The sequence below is a fragment of the Agelaius phoeniceus genome, chromosome 5 (genome assembly GCF_051311805.1).
Source record: "Agelaius phoeniceus isolate bAgePho1 chromosome 5, bAgePho1.hap1, whole genome shotgun sequence".
NCBI lineage: Eukaryota > Metazoa > Chordata > Aves > Passeriformes > Icteridae > Agelaius > Agelaius phoeniceus.
This window is the reverse complement of record NC_135269.1, coordinates 14,147,222-14,164,586: the sequence shown is the minus strand read 5'-3', so window position 1 is coordinate 14,164,586 and position 17,365 is coordinate 14,147,222. Positions and strand designations below refer to the sequence as shown.

The 17,365-nt window shown below is 46.9% G+C and overlaps 1 protein-coding gene and 1 long non-coding RNA gene across 2 annotated transcripts in view; one reads left to right on the top strand and one right to left on the bottom strand.

Annotated features, from left to right (window-relative positions):
* The window catches only part of LOC143694097 (uncharacterized), a 111,046-nt gene extending 104,004 nt beyond the window's left edge, over positions 1-7,042 (bottom strand). The window contains exons 1-2 of the long non-coding RNA XR_013182306.1: positions 5,708-7,042; positions 4,367-4,496 (exon numbers count right to left, since the gene is read on the bottom strand). This is a non-coding gene — a long non-coding RNA (uncharacterized LOC143694097). The remainder of the gene's footprint in view (positions 1-4,366; positions 4,497-5,707) is intronic.
* Positions 7,043-7,226: 184 nt separating this feature from the next.
* AKR1D1 (aldo-keto reductase family 1 member D1) overlaps positions 7,227-17,365 on the top strand; it is a 34,697-nt gene continuing 24,558 nt past the window's right edge. Inside the window, exon 1 of the mRNA XM_054631413.2 lies at positions 7,227-7,565. Coding sequence (XP_054487388.2) covers positions 7,473-7,565 — 93 coding nt within the window. The 5' untranslated portion in view covers positions 7,227-7,472. The remainder of the gene's footprint in view (positions 7,566-17,365) is intronic.

The window sequence follows — 17,365 nt, the reverse complement described above, 5'->3', positions numbered from 1 at the left end:
AGCTCCAGGACAAGGACTAACCCATACAAAGATGAGCTTATCTGGCCTTTTAAAACATTCTGGCACAATTTTAAAAGTATGCAAGCAGGCTAAAACAAATCAATGTGGTGTTTTAAAGCCTACTCTTCTAAATTCCCTGTTCCTTTTGACACAGAGCATTGCCCACTAGCAGGTGGCACCAGCAAAACCCACAATACCATCTGTTTTTAAAGCATCCACAGGAAATACCTGCAAGCAAAGAAACCAGCAGGAGGTCAGACTTCACCTGTGGGGTTCTCTTTACAAGCTAATAGCTTCCTCCTCCTCACATTGGCTCCTGCCCAAGTGAGATATACTTCAAAGGGAGAGATTCCTCAGTAGGGACTTGAAGCTGGAAGTGCTGAGACCAAAGGGGACTGGCCACTTTGGGACCCTCATCTCCAAGCCTGTGTTGCTTTTATTCTTTTGGCTAGTAAAAGATACAGAAAAGAGGCTTGCAAGTGCCTGCTCCCTGTTATTTCATCTTGCAGCCAATTGACATGTGGTGTGCTGTATGAAAATGATGTGTATTTTTCATGCTGTCCTGACTGCAAGAAGGTGCTGGTGCAGCCCTGCTGCAATTAGTCACTTGTGTCTGCTTGTTGCTGGAGGCAAGGAAAGAAACAACGTGCCTGTGAGGCTCCTAAAGCAGGTAACATGGAAAACAGCTGTTTACCCAGTGCGAGGAGGTAAAATGATCATTCATCAGAGCTGAACTAAGAATGCCTGTACAGCCCCAAGATGGAGCCAAGGGAGCTGTGTGAGATTACATGTCAAGTAATCATGGGAGTTGGCAGGAATAGTGGTGGTGCACTGAGGTGAACCCCTGACCAAGTTCTGCATTAAAAAGATGCAAGAGAAAGCTTACATTTTTGGAACATGCTAAGATCTGGTGATGAGTGTGATTCTGGCCCAAGAGCCTGATTCGAAGTAAGGCACTCTCAATGATTCCTTCCCTAGGAATCAGGAGTTAAAAAACCCCCAAAGCTCAAACTCTCAAAACACCTCAGTTGCATGATACAGGCAGTATCCTCCCACAGTAGCTATCCCTACTCTGGATGAGAAAGAGAGGTTGAACAGAGGTAGCCACCACCACTGCTCCTTTGGGATGCAGGAGGGGCTGTTGAACAGACAATCAGATCTTCCTGAGCTGCCCCTTATGCCACTGATTACTCAGCCCTGGGTGCAACACACAGGGTATCTCCCACCAGCATCAGGTGAATGGAAATCATCAAGACAGAGCTTAGATTTGCAGGATGCCAAAGAAAAGGGGTTTATACTGGGCAGGATCAACTAGCAGGCCAGACTAATTGAGGTGAGATATGAGGACACTTACTCAGGGCCAAAGGTTAATGCCTCCCCACATGACAACGGTCAGTATCCAAGGAATCCAGAGGCCACCATGCAGCTACTGACCTTTGGCTGGGGATCTGAGAGGCAGGGCTCACCAGCTCCCACGTGCCTGAGCAGACAGTCAGGAGCAAAAACTAAGACACTGGTGCTAGAAGAAAGTGATAAACCAGTAAACAGAGTGTCAGGGGGAGGAAATAAAGTTGGCTTCTGGCTCAGTTTGCCACAAGCCCTGCTAACACCAAACTCGAGCATGAAGACAGTGCCCAAAAGAGAGCAAGCTCATGAGACAGTGCCTGTATAAATGACATTGGCAAAGGAGTAGAGCATTACCTTTCCAAAGGATTAGGAGGATTACCTTTTCAAACTGAGCATCTCTTTCCCTTTCCCAGCAGTTTCTGATCCTCCAAAGGAGTTCCTCATCCTCCACAGGGATTTTCAGCCCATAAGTATCACTCCCTGGATGCTAACGGAGCGACTCAAGCTCCTGAAGCGGACACCAAAAGGGTAAAAGGTGCATTTTAGGGGTTGTACTGCTAGTGCTGGCCCCTCTCCTGCTGTGCCATGGGAAACATGGTGGTGGTGTATAAACAGCCTGACTAATTTGGCTCCTGTGTTGTGAGATTTTGCTTCCTCTACTGTCTGCGTGGCTGCTGCTTCTGGTACAGCATCCTCCACAGCTTCACCCAGGGACCAAAACCCAAACCAGAGGGAGGTTCAACTGCTGAGCAGGCTCTGGCTATTTGCAAAGCCAGCCCCCTTGGAGGAGCACCCCATAGCACCCAGCACAAGGGCTGTGGCAGTGGCATTCCAGGGGAGGCCACAGCCTGGCGCCCTGCACCTGTCCCAAGGTGGCACAGGGACAGGGACAGACCTGGATGGCCACGGGAGGCTGGTCCCTGGGGAAGCCCCTGTGCCTTGGTGCAGTGTGAGCACATCCCCACAGCCACAGGAGTGGTGAGAGCATAATCTGGAGCAGCTGCTGGCATTCTTCTTGTACCCCAGGAGCGATCAAAGGCTTGCAGTGGCTTCACTTTTCCAGTGTTACTAGATGCAATGGAACAGCATCAAGGATACATCGGAATTTCCCTTTTATCGCAGCTGTAGCCACAGAACATTTATAGGAAGCAGAAGGGATAAGTGACCCAGCCATCAAGTATTTTCCTAAATCTCTCCACAGGCACAAGTGGTAGGCACATTTTCTCCCTGTCCTCATGATCTCCTTAGGGATCCAGCAGAAGTGCTGTACCAGTGCTGGAAAAGTCAGGTCAGGTGAGGTCTTTGGAGAACAGATACTGCTTTGCAGAACTTGCAGTGAAGAGTTTCACTAAAAGTGTACATATATCATATTCCTATCACTGCCAAGCTGTAAGTCTTGAAAATTTGAAAGCAATCTTTGGTCTTTCAAAGAAGAATTTACCAAGAATGTCCTTAGCAGACATAATAGTTATTGAAATAAAAAAAAAGAACACTTCACTTAAGTGTTTCATTGTTTGCTGTCACTTAAGTGTTTCATTGTTTGCGGAGAAGTTTATATGGACCAGTGGGAGCTAGGGAAAAAAAGGTGTTTGCATAAAAACTGCTAAGAATGCCCATTACATCACACTTCCCAACAAAGCCCAGGCTGTTATCCTGGCAGTGATCAGCCTCATTGTGCAACAAACATCACCAAAGGGAAAAGATCACAAATGCTTCCATATGAGGAATCCCTTGGTCACTAAATGAAGGAATCACGCAGGCAGTGTAAAGCACCACTCACCAGGTGCCCTCGAGAAGTATATTGGGATATATGTGATGATTATTGTGATAATCTGTGAAAATAGAATAAAAAGATTCTACAAGATAATTCTTTTAAACCAGAGAAGTGTTCTCCAGGTCAGCTTATATCACTTGTGGCAGAAGTAGCAAGAACTAAAAAAGCAATCTCACTTCATGTATAGGCCCTCTACTAAGCATACACAGACCTTATTTCTTAGAGTTTAAAATAGAAGTTTTCCTTTATATGTGTTAGTTTATTTCAGGTAATGGCAAAATAGAAAATAAATATTAGTCTTGACACATGCCATCAAAATCTCTAAGCTAAATAGTTCAAAATACATCAGTAGATATTCCACATGCAAGATGGACGCATGCTATTTTATGTGAGTTATTAAAGGCTGAAAATATGCAGACTTTAAGACCGTGTTTTAAGAAATTTTAACTAAAAACACATGCAGAGTATGCATTCTAGCAGATAATTACACAGAGTGGAGCACGACTCATAGAGAAAATAGAAACTGTAGCAATACGCACTTTTTATCGAACAAATACAAGTGTAATAAAGGTACTTTCAATTTTCCTTTTTAAAAAAAGTTCATTTTTAGGCAGTACAGGTCACCCACCTCTAGAATCTCACTCACCTAATCTACAATGTGTAACACACCTAGATCAAGACGATTCAGGAGAATTCTATTTTTAACATGTTCTCTTGTGGAAAACAATAAAAAAAAAAGGGGGAGGGGGGCAACCCATGAATGTCCAAGGAAACATGAAATCTGAATGATGACAAGGCCAGTCCTTCTCAATCAATGACTTTTTCTCCTTCCTTCCAAGAACTGGGGATTCTATATTTAAAGGCTTCACACATTTTCTCCTGTTCCCAGGATACTTAGCAATTTGAGATAAAATGAGTAAAAAGGTGACCTCTTTACTTCTTTAAAAGATCCCTTACCAGTTTTGCCCAGGTAAGGAGGCCGTTAAGTACTTTCTTTACCTGAGATTTCAGCAAGTTTTTAACAGCAAGAATCCTTAAATGTCTGACCTACTTTTCCTGCAAAAAACATAGATCTAATTTTCCTTTTTATTTTTTTAATCTACCTTATTTGTGTGGAGATTCAGGGGGTGGGGAACAGAACACATATAAGATGTTGCTTTTGAAATCCCTGCTCTTTACTTAGGTCTGAGATGACTAATGCAATTCTAAAATCCTGCACCACCAAGACGTGAATCACAAACCTACCTTAGTTGCTTTCTGAAGGTGTTTTTGTGTGATTTAAGAGCTTCACTAGGGAAGGCAAACTTGTGTTGATAGGATGGCAGCACTCATTACTTGTTGTCAGGCCAGGCTGAAACTTCATTGTTTTTGTTTCCTAGAGAAAGAACTGAGATCACATCTGCATTTTATAAAAGCTCCTGAATTGTTACTGATCGACAACAACCAGCAGCCAATGCTTTGCTTCTAGAAACTTACATTGTTTTGCAGTCAGAGTTGCTAGATACCGTGTCCTCGTAAAAAGTCTGGTTAAGTCATTTGTGCTCTGAAATTGAGAACTGTGCTTCCCTGAGCAGCTAACAGAAATTTTTACTAACAAGAATTACATGTGACAGGCTCCAGGCTCCATTATTTGGCTTCCTTTGTTCTTTAAAGGATATTCATTATCAACTGAAAACCTGCTAGTGTTTCTGGCTTCTATGAAATAAGTGGTTTTTGAGTTAGTAACTTGGATGTAAGGAGGGAAATATGCATTTTCTTATCTGTTTTCTGCGGTTTCATATAATATCTGCAAAGGCACTGGAATAGGGTAGGGAGCCAGAGTAGCTATGGGACTTTAAAAGTCTCATGTGTAAGAGGTGTCCACACTATTTGCTGTCAGTTATGGTGTAGGAGTGGAGGGAAGGACTTGTAAAACCGTCTGCGTCTCTCCAATTTCTGGGGCAAGCACATTGGCTAGTCTTGTAAGGACCAGTCTAGCAGTGAAGCTGGAAGTGAGGTGACTTTTGCCTGTTACACTGATGAGTGCTGGGGGCTAGTGCCTGTGGCAGGGCAGGAGTGCCTGGTGTGGCTGGCTTGCCTCACCACTGATGGACCACTTTGCCTGCCTGCTCCTAGAAGCACAAGTCCTCCTCCTGCCCAAGCTCCCCCATTCTGTGAATTATGGCAAATCCATCAATCCTTCTTTCACAGTTGCTGTTGAAGGCTATCACATATCAGGCTCGTGTACTCCTGCCAGAGAGGCTCCTTGCACTTGCTCTTCTCCCTAGGACAGGCACAGCCTTTGCTTAGCTCGGGATCACACGCAGCTCTGGGCACACGTTGCTCTCTTGCCAGAGCACAGGAGTAAACTGGATGTGCTCTGAGCCCAAAGCCAATGAACCAAAACTGTGCCTTAAAACTCCCCAAAATATGTTGGATTAAGAGGAATTATGGAAAAGCATGTTGTGGAGTGGACTTGGAGCATAGAAGTTAAGGGATAGGAATCAGCCGCTGGGCAGCAGAGCCTCTTCATGGAATGCTAGTATGGGACTGGAAATAAGTAGGTCTCTGAATGTCCCCTGCCATATCAGACTCTTCTCTACTCACCCCATTTCCATCTCTCCATGTGTTTGCTCCTCTGTTGGAAATACAACAGAATGATGGCTATAGCTTAGACATGCAGCTGGCATCGACTTGTCCTCCTACAGAGTGTGCCTGGCACAGAGAGAGGAGATTGGAGCTGCTCCTGTAGCAAGAAAGTGGTAATCAGTTACATGAGAACAACAGGGGAGCATGGAGGTGGTCTCTGGTTTTCCTTCCTCCTGCAGGTACCCACAGCTCCCAGCAACACACAGACAGGGTCTAGCAGGATGAGCCTGCCCACAACAACTACAGCCAGGCTGCAGTCTGCCTCAGCTCCCCCCCTTGAGATGGAACCCAGCCACCTTAGAGGGAGCTCTTTGCACTGTGCTGTCCATGTAAAGCACAGGCTCCCAGAAAACCTCAGTCACACTTTGTCCACTTCTCAAGGAGTGTTTTACAGACACCACCTTTGTCCTGCAGGACATCCTAACTAGAAATTTTTGGGTTGTGATCTAGTTGGCTTGCACTTAGTCCTGAACTTCTTGGAACATTCCTAAATGTGGAAGTGGCACTTTTCCCATCTTCTCAGGAGACCCTTGCAGGTATCTAACCAGTAACACTGAAAGGGTCCCATGGTAGGGTATTGTCCAGGTAGTTTCCCAGCCCTAGCAGCAACTCACCCTTTCCCAAATGCAAACTAGTGCACACCTGTTGATTTCAAGAACTGCAGAGATATCTTATCATGATGGATCCATTAACCCCTCTTGAAATTGCATAACCTAATGAACTATAACCATGCACAGAAAGCCAAGTAGGGTATTAGAGGAGATAAAATAAACTACCAGGCAAAGACCATTGTTATGGCTCAGGAATAATGTTCCCTGAGGGCTTAATTACAGGTTGATCTAGGAAGGCATAAAAGACCATGCACTTCCAGATCAAATGGGGAGAACTTAGCTGTCACAAAGCAGGTGGCTCAGAATGGTGTAAAAGCATGGCCCCAAGTGTTTTCTGAGGACTAGAAAAGACAAGAGCTGCGTGATGAATTAAAAAAGGATATTGTCTCCTTCTGGGCTATCAGCGTTAGGAAATACATACAAGACCGTGAGGAACTTGAGTCCATTCACAGTAATTCAGGACTCACACTAAGGCAGAGAAACTGCTCACCAGTCTGGGATTTCCTTCCTTCCCTCCTTGCCTCTACAGTAGTGGGTTTCAACCACTGGAGTGGAGAGGTGGAAACTGTTCTACACCTCTGTGGGGAAGCTTCCAAGACCTACCACCCCAAATGACGGGAAGCCGGTGCCCTGCTGCCGGCAGCTCCGGGTAGGGCAGTCCGCGAGGGCTCCCTGGCCACAGGGCAGCAACGCCCCGAGCCGCTCAAGGTGCTGCTGGCCCACGGGCCCGCCCTGAGGCCAGCTCGGAGCAGCCTTTCCCGTGCGCGCAGCCCCAGCCGGAGCCCCCGCGGGGGTCGCGGCGGGGCCGTCACGGCGCGGGGCGGTGCGCGGGGAGCCGGTGGCCGCGGGGCCGGGGCGGGGCCGGGGCGGTGCGCGGCGGGGCGCGGTGCAGGGCAGCCGCGGGCACACGTGGCTCAGCCCCCCAAAAAGGCGCTCCCCGGCGGCGGGAGAGGGCAGTTCGTCCCTCGGTCCCCCCAGAGCCACCGCCGGTCCGCTCCGTCCAGCCGTCGGTGGGTGCCGGTGCCAGGGACCGCTGTGTTGGCTGCGAAGCGGCGGCTCCCGCCCCCTGCGGAATCAGCCCTAGGTCCGGGGCGGCCCTACCTGCCGGCACGATGAACCTCACCGCCGAGAGCCACCGCATTCCGCTGAGCGACGGCAACAGCATCCCTCTCTTGGGGCTGGGCACCTACGCCGACCCGCAGAAAGTAAGTCCGGGGGCGCCGGGACGCCCCGCGCCGCGGGCGGGGGCAAGTGCCGGCTGCCCTCGCTGCAGCCCCCCGAGCCGCGGCTACCCTCCTCCTCTCCTCCCGTCCCGGCTGCTTCTCTCTTTGCTCCTTTCCCCGTGCGAAGTTAGACCCAGCTCTACTATGAGCAGTGCGGGCAGTGCGCGGCCCGCAGATGAGGAAAGGTGGGAAGAAATAAGAAAAAAATCCCGCCCAGCTTGCGGTGTGCGGCGGCTGCCACTGTCGCCCGCCGCCCCGCGCCGCTGGGCGGACGGGCAGGGGCGCGGGGGACCTGGAGTCGGGACGGTGCCGTGCAATGCCCGGCTCGGGAAGGGATGGGACCCCCGGCCAGGCAGCCGGGAGCCCTCGGCCCCCCGGAGTCAGGAGGGACGGTGCCGTCATCTCCCCTGCCTAGCCCCCTGCGACGAGCGTAGATAAAATGAGGGATTTCGGACCGCCTTGCGGCTGCCCCCGATACTTTCCAAGTAATGTTCCTGAAACAAAGACCCAAAATCCTGCATCCTGATTCCTGCGGTTCCCACAGCTGACTGCCAGCGGCCAAACCACTCTCAAATATTCTGCATCCTTCGGTTTTGCGCCGGGCAGGCATCCCGCCTGACCGTGCCGATCGGCTGCACCCGTGGAGGATGGGGAAGCACACCTGATGCTTCTTCCCTCTGCGGACCTGGGAGCGCAAAGGCAATTCAGTAGCCACTGCCTTTTAAAGCTCTCCTAAACTGCCTGATCTTTCATCAGTTCTCTTTTTTGTTTGTTTGAAGAGTTGGAAAAGAGGCATCGTGGCCGGAACCCTTCTTGTGTAATAGCTGCGATGCAATGTGTGTGTATGACTCCACATATCACAAGGTATTTAAAGGTACCTTTGTCAAGAAAACTCTAGACTAAAGCCATTTACCAAGCACTAAATGTACCACGGTGCACCAATAACGGTGTCTAATTTTCAACAAACACTACTGCAGGCAATGCATGAGTGATGCAGAAAGGGTGTAAGACTTCCCCAGAACTGCAGTTCTCACTGGTTAACGATGCTGGTTTACATGGGGAGAATCAATAGGAATTCATGACTTCAGAGCCCGGGCATCGTCCCCCACATCTCTAAACTTTCAGGAGATATTTTCAGCTAGTGCATTCTTTGAATAATGGTTAGTGAAACAAAATTAAGGTCTCTAACAGGAATTTTGATATAGCAAAGCAGAATGTTGCATAATTCAGCGACAAAAGAGCTCTGAGTGAACTTGAAGCATCTTTTTCCAGACGTGTACATCATGCCCCCAACCCTCAAGTTGCAATTTTTGCCCTAGTTTTAAGAAAAATGCAGCTGCCAGCACAAGAGCCCCTACCTTGCTGCACTTCCTGCCTGCAGCCTGGACAAGCCGTGGCCCAACACAGTGGAATCAGGCAGGGAGTCCAGAGTGGCAAGTAACCTGACAGAGCTGAGTGGGGAGCTGGATGGGATTCCCTTTGCCAGAGGCAGCTTCTCAGCACTGCTGTTACCCTGCTAAGAATTCATTCTGCAGGAATTCAGCTGTCCCAAAATCAACAGAGCAACAGATCTGCTTCTTCTCCCCCCGTCCTGCAAAATCCTGACGGTTCCTTCCTTTGTTTGCCCTCCCGTGGTTTGAGGTGTACAGCGACCCTTTGCATGGAGTTCAATGAGCCAAAATGAATCATTTTTAGGGAGGGCTGGTTTTCAGCAGAATCAGCCCCAGGTAGTGGCTTTTTGCATATATGTCCCTTGTTTTCTGCTAACAGAAGGTAGGGAGGACAGGATAATGCAGGCAGGGCAGGCATTGCTACGGCAACTCCAATTTAGGGCGATCGAAGCCGCTGTGTAACTGTACCCTCAGTGGGGATGGGTGCATATATCCAACCACCCTTTCTCCTTCCCCCTGCGTTTGTAGGAGTTTGATTTTCTGAGCTTTCTCCTTCTGCACGATAAACACGTTAGAAAGTTACGGGTGGGAGGAGGAACTGAGGAGAGGTAGAGAAAAGAGCAGTGATAAGGCACTTCCCACAGTCTCATTTTCACAGAAGACCAGGTGAAACAATGTGTGTTTATCTGGCGGAGCTGGGCTGGGGCTTTACGCTAGGATTAGGACTGCTATTTGAGTCGAAGAACTTGTCACAGAGAGCAGCTGGGGAAACGCAGCGGCAGCAGCGTGCTCTGGGATTTGTTGCAGAACTGTGCTGCCCGTCGGTGATGGGGCAGGATGTTTAAATAGGTCACGGCTTAAAATTTGCCCGTTTCAAAAAGGCTGCTTTGCTGATAAGGGGGTGGGGAGTGGGGGCTTCTGTCAACTCCTTGCTGTGGCAGCAGAGTGCTGCTTGGCTGGGACAAGCTGCTTTGCCGAGTGCTGAGCTGTGCCTGTTGCAACTCCCAACGGGATCCCTGGCGAGGTGTCTGTCCCGCTCCTCCTGCCTCAACAGCTGAAAGGCTTTGTGGCAACCCAGGACCGTTTCAAGGTTTATCTTGAGGAGTGAGGCTATAAACTAGCGCTGACACGTTTCCCTTAAAATGCTTAGCTGTAGCCTTTTGTGGCTGAATTGCTTAAGAAGCAGCATCTGAGCCACCCGTTCTCCAGCGGTGGGGGCAGGCAGCTGGTGGCAGCGACAGCTCAAGCCAGCCCCAGCACTCTATTTCTGCTCATGAGTCAGATCCCTGCAACTTCTAGCTATTTTGTGCTTTGATATAAAATACAGAGCCATTCATTTGTCAGATTATTCATCTTGCTCTTGGAGGCAGGTTTTTGATTTAAGCTGGTTTGTTTTGATTTTTTTTTCCCCCCAAAGGTTATTCACCCTGGCACCTCCATGTCAGAGCAGCTTGTCCAAAACAAATCTGTTTTCTTAGTGTCAGGCTGTAGCCCAGTAGCTCGTAATGAGCCCGGAGTGTTCTTCCTGAAGTGCAGGAATGTGCTTGCTGGTTAAGCCAATCAGGCAGATCTAGTTAGCCATGGAACAGGGAAATCTGCTTCTCCAGCAGTCGGTTAGAAGAAAACAAAGGCAGGAGGCAGCTTTCACATTTCAGGCTTTGTCTGCATAAACTGATCAGCAGTGCCTTCAAAACTGAAATGTGTCAGCAGCTTGCCTTGCTCATCTTAAATAACTTAATTGTTCTCCCAAAGACAACTTTGGGAGATAAATCGTGCTTCTCTGGTTGTGAAATACTCAACAAAAAAATACATCTATTGACAGAAAGCCCCCCTATACAAGTTTACTGACTCAAAGTAGCACATCACTCCACAGGAGCAGAGGTGAACCACTGTGGAAAAGGTCTGTTTGATAATCAGACTAATTTTAATTGAATGCTCTTTCCCCCTGGATGTAAGAGAGCCTTTCTTCTGACTGGGTAGAGGTTGGGATGACAATTCAGCTAATTCTTTGAGGCTGAAAAGTGTAACATTGGGGGTTTCTTTTCATTTTACTCTCCTACCACAGCAAGAAAGTACAATGAATCCATTGGCTATCAGTTCATCTGCTAACAGGAAGGAGTCTTCACTGGATCACAGAATAGAATTAGTCATAAACTTGGGTTATTTATCAAGAGAAGCGCATAAAAAAATTTACAGGTTTAATCCATGTTTCCTGTGCTTATTTGAAAATAAAGGAATGCAATAATTGCATAACTATTAAGCTTAATTTTCTTTTGCAGGCAGATTTCAGTGTGTTGAAGTTGGTTTTGCATTCTCCTTCATGCAAGGAAGGAAATGTATTATTTGTATTAGATTCTTACCTACATAAAAAAATTAGACTGTTTATCCTACCAAAGGATGGACACAAGTGAAAAAATGGAAATCTCAGTCACTGACTCCTTCCACTGCTCTTTCTTCCCTTCCCCAAATATTCCTTCTCCTCATGAGTTTGGGTGGGAACCACAGTGGGAACTGTGAATCAGGACTACCAGTGCACTCCAGACAGCTTTAAAATTTGAGGCCAATTCTACCTCTGTTTGGCTCTGTGGATCCTTCTGGCAAAGCCCTGTGAGTGCAGGAGTGGCTCTGCCAAGGCTCCAGCCGATGCCCCGTGTCCAGCTCCCCCTCCCTGAGGGCCCCCAAGCCGTTGACCCAATTCTCCAGGGTATTAAATAGATGGGTGGGAGGAGGGAGAGGGCAGTCCCACAGGGGAGGGTGGTAGACAGGACAGGCCCCTGGCTGAGCCCCTGGCATTGCCCTGTGCTACAGCAGAACCAGACCAGTCCATGGCAGGCTCCCACTGCCTCCCAGCACTGATTCTCAGCTTCCAGCACAGCCCATTGAGTGGTACTGGTACCCATCTGGAAGCAGATGAAGTGTGGGGACGAGCAGTCTTAGAGGGGAAAGGTGCTAAAAACACTCCTAAATCCTGGAAATCCTATGCCTCGTTAAAACTGCACTTACGCCTGCTTCACTTTATAACTCATCCCTGTCAACACAGCTAAGATCATCAGTCCAGTGTCTCCACATAAATACTTGCTGTTTCCCTGGAAGGTCAAGGGGCCTTGGCCACAGCTCCTCTCCTGCCTTCCTGTTTTGACTGAGGGAGGACAGGGCTTGGAGAGAAGGTTGTAGCAACCGCACTGTACACAGGCGCTGCTTCTGAAACATAAGATTGGGCAAAGTGTTCAAGAATAGCACTGGGTGAGGGCTGTTGGCAAGTTGCAACTTAGCTAAAAATGAGGTTCTGAGGTAGCCAAATCCATTCATAAATTGGAAGCAGTTTTGTGGAATAGTTTCAGGCAAAACAAATGGCAAAGCATTTCATTTTGGGCACTGGCAGTACAAGCTGAGGAATCAAAGAATTATTAAAACACTTGGAGGTAGCAGTTGCCTTTCCCTGAATAGCCCGCTGGTAAGGCAATCCACATGGGCGGTGGGAAACCAGATTCAGTCCTCCTCTCAGCCTCTGGGGATTAAACTCATATCAGACAGCTCAGGAAAATAACGTGATTGTGGGGTAGGTGATAGCTAGAGAGAGGCAAGAAGAAACAAGCACAGGCTGGAGCAGGAGGAGCACCCTGCCCATGGGAAAGTGCACTGCCCACCAGCCCCACAGCACTGGATGCTGAAGAACTTGGTATGGCATCCAGCCAGGAGGAAGAGAGACCCATTTCCCCAAATCTTTAACTACCACAAAGTAACCCTTGTGAATGCCCAGACAGTCTGGGTTTTGTTTAAGAAGAAATTGCTGGTTTGAATCAGGGAGAGGAAAAGTTCATCCAGGGCTCCCAGATCCAGTCTGAGTGACCAAGTTTAAAAAAATCTGGTTTGGATAAGTAAAAACACTGTTTTGGCACTCTGAATTACTTTTTACACCCAAGCTAGAAGCTGAACAGAGTAATTTTTCATTGTACAGGTCTAACAGCTTCTAATGCTCTCATAGGATCATTTATGCCGAGTTCCTTGCACAAGGATGTGCAGGCACAAACTTTTTCAATCACTCTGAACGGTGCTGGCTGCACCCCTGCTGCAGGCTGCCTGTTTTTGGAGCTGTCATAGGCTGCTATTAAGTCAAAAGAGGTAATAAGTGATTTGTGCCCATGATGGGATCTGGATCTCTGAGCTGCAGTAAGGGAGGAATTACACACAACTTAATCCCCCTGTTTTCCTCCTAGAAAGCCACCACTGGCTCCTGAAACAGGATTGTCTGGAGACAGCAATGATTTCAGGTGACTTGTAAAGAAAGTCACCTGGCCTGACCCAAAGCTACAAAATGAATCATGTATTGAACCTTCCTGGATGAAGTAACACTGAAGACACTGTTGAGCTTAAAGGCTTCAGCTTCTTGATTTCTTACCTGTAAATTTACTCTGACTCAGACAACTGTCTTCCTCTTGAGGTAAACTTGGCTTCTGGATTTTTTTTCTTGAAAGAGATGAGAGAGGCAGTGACAAGAGCAGGAACTATTCTAACATCCAAGTGTTCTTACAGCCTTATCTTATTTCCCATGACATGCTATTAAATATGTAAAGAAAATACCTCGGTCCTTTTAAAGTAAATTACACATGATTATGTGCTTGAACTCAGCAAGTATTGAGTATGAAGTTAGCTCTCTAATGAAGTGATCTTTACGAACCTACATGAAATTACCAGGAAATTATTTTTTTCAGATGTAAAATATTTGGAACCTGATTTGAACAGAGCTGGGGGAATCAGCTGGGATATTTGGTTACAAAACCTCTTATTTATGCCTTGAATTTAAGAAGTAAATAAAATTCCTGAAACAAAATGAATTTTTTAAAGGTTATTGGGTTATATCTCCTAACCAGCATTTCCAAAAGATATTGTGCCCCTTCATATTCCCTTTTGGTAACCACCAAGAGCTTTCTCAAGCTCTTTGCTTTTTAAGCAGCAGCATTACTTCATGCAGCACTAGTTCCTCTTGTCTTCAGGGAGCACTTTGGAGCAGCACAGCCACAGTTGGTTGACACGGAGCAACATGAGGTCTCTCAGGGTTGGGATTTCTGAGGTGTTTCAGAGGGCAGCCCCACGCTCCCTCGGTCTCTGAGGATATCCTAAAGTCATAGTCCAAACGGAGATTTGTACTCTTGAGTAGGGGTTAAAGGAAGGAGACACATGACTGCAGCCCAGAAACACAACTGTGCCTGATCTGCTACATGTGCTGGAGGGCTCCTTGCCTGCCTGTTAGTAAACTCTTAGCCGAGCCTCCACACTGAACAATATTTATCCTGAAACCCAATATCTGCAGCCGGATCGCTCACGGAGTTGTGACTCAGTCTCGTGCTTGAAGGACTAAGCCATACCGAGGCAGTTCTGCTTACACAGACTGCAGATGGCATGCCTTTCCTTCAGTGGCTGGTATCCTGGTGTTGAGTGATGCCCCCATTGATTAATTGCTCAGATTTTATTCCTTAACTAAGCCAGTTACTGGCAAGACCCAGTTGCCAAGAGCAGATAAAGGCAGGATTTCTTGATATTTGGTGCCCAGATGCCTTGAGGAGGTGCAGCAGTGGGCATCAGCTTTTAGCAGGCAACAGACCAACTTGACTCTTGGGCAAGAGCTTGTGTGAGGAGTTAAGAAGCTGCAGTGATTGGGCTCCAGTATTGCCTTAATTCAACCTTGCTGTTTGCTACAGAGGTGGCAAATATTCCAGGGAATAAGTGGTTTCACACATGAAAGAGTGCTTTCACAGATCAAGCTCCCTATAATAAAGAGGTGAGGGTACACACTAGAAGGTTAAACTAAATCAAAAGGGTCTCAGAACAAGTTCTGATTTCATTCATGACTTTTGCTAAAAGCTTACTGTCGTGTGACACATTTTAAAATTCCCTTTTTATATGCTCAAGTGGCAGGTTTACTACCTCTGATTTATCTTGCGTTCTCCTTTTTTCCTCAACTGTACAACTTTTCTGGTTTGCCACTGGAGCAGTCTTCCTCCATTTCTTTGTCTTTAACACTTCCTTCTTCATGTTTAGCCTTGACCTCTCCTCCTCTGCCTGCTTCTGCCTCTAGATGCCTCAGGTCCTGCTAGATCCCTGTAATCTTGTGTTATACAACAGAGCATTTTTGGCTTTCATAAATGCAAGATTCCATCTTTATCTCATTAAGAAAGGAAACCTAAGTCACATAATTAGAAAAATCACGTAATTAGAAGAGGTAGATGCTTTTTTTCCTGAAATGGGACAGACTCAGAAAGTCCTAGCTTTTGTATAAGAACTGAATTTAAACCAGATTTAAAATTTGGATTTGATAAAATGACTTACACACTCTGTCAATCTGGAGGAAAGATTCTTGCATGCAACTTTTTTGGAGACACGAGCTTTGCTCCTAATACTTTGATTTGCACCAAACCCATGGTTCTAAGACATTGCTGAATTTCCAAAATGCTCTTTTACCTCCATGTATCTTTGCTGATGAAATCTCTCTGGTTCTTCATTTCCATGAAACCTGAAGTTTAATAAAAAACAAATTGATAGTATTACTAATCTCTACTTTGTGCTAATGGCTTCTGTTTCCAGTTGTGAACACAATTAGTGTCTATCATGTGTAGCAGATTAAAAGCTGTGTTTACTGAAGTGGTCAACATGTAAAATTCCTAATGAGAAAGAGCCCAGCCTTGTAGATGAGTGTGAATGAAAGACTAACTTTCTAGCTACAAAGTTCATTAACCAAGGGAGGACTTCTGAGTAAAATGGACACAAAATTGCTGGTCCTGGAAAATGCTGAATTTTTTAGTTTGCTATAAGGAGCAGACTGTGGTCAGAACAACTTCTTCCCCTCTCCCTGGCCACTCCAGCATGCCTAAAACAAAAACCCTTCTTCTTAAAATGAGAGGCGAGGACTTGCACTAATGAATCCATCGATAGCCAGATAATTTCCTGGCCTTGTGCAGTGATGCCAGCCTCATCAAGCAGCGGGGCTGGCTCTTGCAGCCACCCTGGCACCGTGTCATTTGGCTCCCAAAGACCGTACCAACACGTGCAGACTTGGACACGGCAGGAGCGCTCCACAGGAAAATGCTCCCGGAACAAGGGGGCCTTTAGAAGGTGACAACTTTGTCTGGGAGTCAGGACAACTTTTGAATGGTGGATATCAGGTACCTGCATGACCCACCAAACGACACGTCTGTCTATAACACAGGGTAGAATCGCGTTTAATCAGTCCAGTTCCAAAACTAATAGAGGGTTAATCCAGATAAGCTTTTAGGACAGTAGCACTACTCAGAACCAGTCACCAGGGATTCTTCTTTGAAAAGTAACCAAACAGAAAACAGACCTTTTCCATTCCATAGCTGCGTGCTGCAGTGACAAGCTCTAGCTGTTTCAATATACCCCTCTTCCAAAAACTACAAAGTTAGCTGTTACCAGTGCAATAATACTAAGCCAAATATTGACACCCAAAAAATAGTACTTTTATTCTTCTCTTTTCCTATGGCTTTCTAAATATGCTGGGGTTTTTAAAAGCCTGCTCAAAAGCCACAGGGAAAGCCTATCTATCTAAATAAAAGTTAAGAAGATTGTTTTACAGAAGATGAGACAGGGAATCACTGGCATTGTTGAAGAGGGGAAAAACTGAACCCCTACGAGTGAGTAATCGGGATTACCACAACTGAAAGATACGCTTTTTGGCAAGAACATTCAGAGCCCAATTTTCCAGGCAAAGCTCCATTTTTAAAATATCCCTGACCGACTCCATACGCTAAACATGGCTGTGCACTCCTATGCGCCCCTGATTCCCCACAGTTCTCCAAAAAACAGTGTAAGCATGTTCTTGCAGCTCATGTGGGAAGCTAACATCTGGATTGTCTCTTTGGTTGACCTAGGAGGCCAGATTTGTCAAAACTTGAAAGCACTGTGCAGAAAATGCCTCTCTAGGCTTGGAAGCCAACTCATGTTGGTTCAGCTAACTAGGTGGTGGAATTCCCCAAGTTTTACATTTGCCTTTGCAAACACTTCTTCGAACTGGCGCCAGAAACCTCTCCCCTTTAACTCTAGGGAATGAAGCAGAAGAGCTACTGGCAACCTTTTCTTCTCCTTTATTGCACAAGCTGCTGCTTTATCTTCCACTTGTACCTCGCGCGTCCCTTTGATTGCATTGCTTGTCTGAAGGGTATTTTGATAGCACCCACCCTCCCAGATAGATCCATGCTTCCCAGGGCCAGCCAGCTGGCTGCTGTGTTCTCCAGCTCTTCAGGAAACTTTCCCAGTCCACCCCCCTAGCTCTGTGAGCACAGGGACCCAGGTGTGCACATCATGTTCTTGGTTTGCTTTAATCCTCTAGCTGCCAGCAGAAAGGTATGGCAGCTCTTCAGCTTCACCTTGCATTAA